Here is a 4,323-nt window from a genome sequence, read left to right on the forward strand (position 1 = left end):
ACATAACAAGTGAAATCTGTGAAATCCAGTTTAATTAAGAAAATATAAAATTTCAGTCAACATAAACTTACTACAAAATCAGGCAATGCTGATCAGATTATTTTTAATCATTCAATATTTTTGTATCCTCAAATAACTTGCAAAACTTTTCACAAATTCAAACTATGAATTTAAATCAAATTTTTGAGCCCCCCCCCCAGTGGCACAGCGGTATGTCTGTGCACTTACGACGCTAGAAACCGGGTTTCGATACCTGTGGGGGGAAGAGCACAGATAGCCCATTGTGTAGCTTTGTGCTTAACTTTAAAACAAACAAATTTGTGGTTGTATCAAAATACACTTTTTTTTGCATCTTCCTGAGACATACTTATCACTTTGTATTTAAGCACAAACTACACAATGAGCTATACGTGCTCTTCCCACCACAGGCATCGAAACCCAATTTTTATCTTTATAAGCCCACAGACTTACGTTTGAGCCTCCGGGGCATTGTTTATCAGAAATTAAATTAAATGTGCTTGATTTAAATATGTTAGTATACGAGAAATTGTTTGTTTTTTGCATTTTTCCCCTTTTCATCGCTTGATACATTTACTTATCTTACTGAATAACTTTTTATTTGTAACAAACATCAGTCAAACGCTCCCCAAATTATTTTTTCGACAGTGAACCAGGTTTATTTCAGATATATATTTTTCTGTCTAGTAATGAACACCAGTGTGTAAAATGTTGAGTTTCCATATGCATTTGATTATTACTATATTAGCTCTCATAAAAGTTTTTGAAAAAATTGTAGAATGCAAATAATAATACAGAACAATAAAAAATAAAACGGTGGTATAGGAAGATAATAGCGATGGATCACGCATTTTCTTGTCCGCTTTGATGATCAAAGGATATGTTCTAGGCCTACAACAAAAGTTAAAGTAACACAATTCGCAAATATTTTATTGCTGGAAAATAAAGAGAGTTCCCTTTGCCTCAGTTGTGATGTCATTAGGATCACAATTTCACCACCACATATTGCCTAGTATTGAGAGTTGTGAGGGCTTACATCAAACTAACAAATGAGAAAAAAAAATAAAGCATTCTAGAGAAAAATTCTGAAATTTCAAGCACCGAACAAACTTATTTGCCAATATTTTGAACATTTGCTCTGTCATGTATAAGTGAATTGATTCAGTAGCTGAGATAACTTGAGCTCTATTTTCGAACATTATTTTTACTTTATTTAATCTTTTAAAAACTATTAAAACATATACAATATACCCCTGTTTAATAGCTATGAAGTCATTTTTGTCTTTTAGAAAGCTGTTATATTTTATCACATAAGTGTATTGAATTCGAGTTAGCTGCGTATGAATGAACTGCCATCTTTCTCTCTTCACATCCGCACGATAGGGTTTCTCGTGTAAATTGAAATGGTAAGTGTATAAATCGCATTTAATCTAATTTGAAAACTTAAAAACCAACATTATATTTGTCGTAAATTAACAAACAGTTACCTCTGCTTTCTAAGTAAGTTCATAATTAATAGATTATTAAAGTTCTGTACCAAAAAGGAACTATTATGATCAGGTACTGAGTGTTATCATTACTGATAATATTTAAACCACAGACCTGGTAACACAAGTTCTAAAAGTAAAACGTAAATATATCATTCAATTCTTTCGTAAACTGTTATATACAGTATAGTAGCATTGAAAACTTTCTTATTTCTGAGCTGTAAGGTTTTCTTTTGAAAATATCAAACTAAAACGTTACCTAATTTTAAGCTTTTACTTTTTTTTTGGCTATAAGTATAACGGTTAGGCCTAAATTTGATGTTAACTTAAAACTCAGTAAAATATTGGAGCATTTCCCGTTATTATTATTTTCAATTATTCCGACTATCCAAGTCTCATGTGATAGTAATCGATTAGTTAAATATGATCGATCAATAAGCCCAGTGATTAATTGCTTAGCATATTATTGTAATCGCCGAGCTGTAGTATCAGTTTCTGAGTTTCTCTCACCGAACCCGTCTTATTTTCCCCAGTCTCTAACAAAGTGATTTTCTAAGCTGCACTGTATGGTATTTATCAGAAGCATTTTGAAAATAATAGTGTACCAAATCCAAACCCTTTCTATCATCCAGATAAAAAGTAACTTAATAGTAATAAAAAAAAGTCAGAAGGTTAGTAAGGCAAGATTTCCGTGTACTGTGTAGTAATTAGAATTTAGATTTTATTACATTGAGTTGTAGCAGAAAGAATGAGTAGTTTACAAGTGTGTGATATTGTATTTTGTAAGGGAACAATAAAGTGTTTTTGAGGTCAAGATCTCGGAAGTAGGACCCATGTAGAGGTACAAACATACTATCAGATTTAACCTTTTTGTGAGCTATACATGAATCAGTATATAATTTATGCTTAAGAATATAATTAAAATATTAAAATTTTGATGCTCTAATATTCTAAAAGCTGTATCAACAGCAACTAAAGCCTCAAGTGAAAAGAATGAAATATGCTTTTGGAAAACTTAACTGCCCAAAGTATGAACTGTTTTGATATACTTTTGCAGAGTTTTTGTGCTAAGCATATGTTTAACTTACAAGAGAAATGTGTTTAATTGAATCTATTTCAGTTTAAAAGTTCTAAAGTATAGAGATGTTTCAATATATATATATCATGTACACATTGTTTACAAATATATTAAATGAAATGCAGGTATTATAATTATGTTTTTAATTAATAAAGTAGAATGTATATATATATGTATGTGTTTGAAAGATTTTTACCATTAGGACAGATTTTCAGGGTCATGATTTGCCAGTATTAGTGGGTAGTGGGCTTGAGACTAAAACATTTTAACTATAAATAAAAACACCAGTTAACTGCATCAGTGCTTACCAAGGGCAGAACTTGGTGTAATTACATACATTTTTTTTCTTTCGGAAAATTGAATTGCATCCATGATTTGTTAAATATCCTTAAATTATTTTGTTGCTTTTATATAGACGATTTGTTAGCTTAATACAAGTTTGTAAAAATGAGCATTAAGTGTCGATATGAATGTTTGTCCTCAGGCCAAAAGGACAAAAAAGGTTGGCGTTGTGGGAAAGTATGGAACCCGTTATGGTGCCTCTCTTCGGAAAATGGTGAAAAAAATTGAAATAACACAGCATTCCAAGTACACATGTACATTTTGTGGAAAGGTAAGTGAAATTATTAAGACTGTTATAAGATGATGTTCTCTGTGTTTCGTATGTTACACATAAGTATTGCATATTTTGTTGTAATTTGTAGCTTCCATGTACTTGATATTCAAACACATAGGTTGATTTTTAGTTTGACTCTGATCGGAAGTTATTATTATATTGGAATACCACACTCCACTAGGACTTTGTATTTCTTCTGTTATATTTATTAAGCATACTTAGGCACATTGTTGAAATAATCTAAATGAGGTAAAAAAAATACTCATCAATTAAAAAATTTAAAGTTCTTTCCACCAAAATTAATAGTTGTTTTTCTGTGTGTGTGTGTTAAAATTGATAAATACTGGGTTATCCTTTAAAAGTAATACTAACAATGGAAGTGAAGGGGACTACTAGTAGCTAGAAATACGATTAATTAACCCATGTACGTGTCCTGATTTTATACAGAGTGACGTTCAACACATGAATTTATCAGCTTCATCAGTTTGTTTTGCAACAGTTCATGTTAAAATAGAGAAAATACTAGATACAATATACAAATATACTGAAAACAAAAACAAGATATGCAATGAGGAGGCTATAGAGGTTATGAAAATTCAATTTACAAACTGTACAGTGGGCAAAAGTATTCTTATTCTTGATATGAACATCAACTTGTCAGAGTCTGAGTCAGACTGACTTCATCATTTCACAGATGATACACCACATAAGTTTGGAATTGCAGACAGTATTACTTTTCCAGTACAGAGTCGGTCCAATGAATCGTCACCTTGCACATTCGATTAATGTAAGATGTGTTATTGAAGTCAGTAACAGTACATTGTAAATAAAGCAATACAAACAACTTAAAATAACTTGTATTTCACTAAAGCCAAGAGATTATGATTTACTAGTGAACTATGACGATCAACATAATTCTTTAGCAATTTTTTTTCTAATGCAATACTGCTTAAATAAACTTTTTTATTTAGAATTTTGTAATAATTTCACAATAGTAAAATAATTTCAGTAGTGAAATATTTATAGTAATAAATGTTATGGTACATTAAGCTTAAATCTAATTGAGTCTGATGTTAAAATGGCTTACAAAAGTAGCTTAAGAAGCTATTAGGTACATACACACA

At 30.5% G+C, this 4,323-nt stretch overlaps 1 protein-coding gene across 2 annotated transcripts in view; it reads left to right on the top strand.

Annotated features, from left to right (window-relative positions):
* LOC106466812 (60S ribosomal protein L37a) overlaps positions 1-4,323 on the top strand; it is an 18,617-nt gene that overhangs the window by 11,056 nt on the left and 3,238 nt on the right. Inside the window, exons 1-2 of one of the 2 annotated variants that reach the window (XM_013927113.2) lie at positions 1,292-1,424; positions 3,068-3,196. In XM_013927113.2, the coding sequence (XP_013782567.1) occupies positions 1,422-1,424; positions 3,068-3,196 (132 nt within the window). In that variant the 5' untranslated portion in view covers positions 1,292-1,421. Of the gene's footprint in view, positions 1-1,291; positions 1,425-3,042; positions 3,197-4,323 lie in introns of those variants that run through there. The other variant, XM_022394893.1, reaches the window with a different exon arrangement.

This window comes from Limulus polyphemus, unplaced genomic scaffold (genome assembly GCF_000517525.1).
Source record: "Limulus polyphemus unplaced genomic scaffold, Limulus_polyphemus-2.1.2 Scaffold2387, whole genome shotgun sequence".
Lineage (NCBI taxonomy): Eukaryota > Metazoa > Arthropoda > Merostomata > Xiphosura > Limulidae > Limulus > Limulus polyphemus.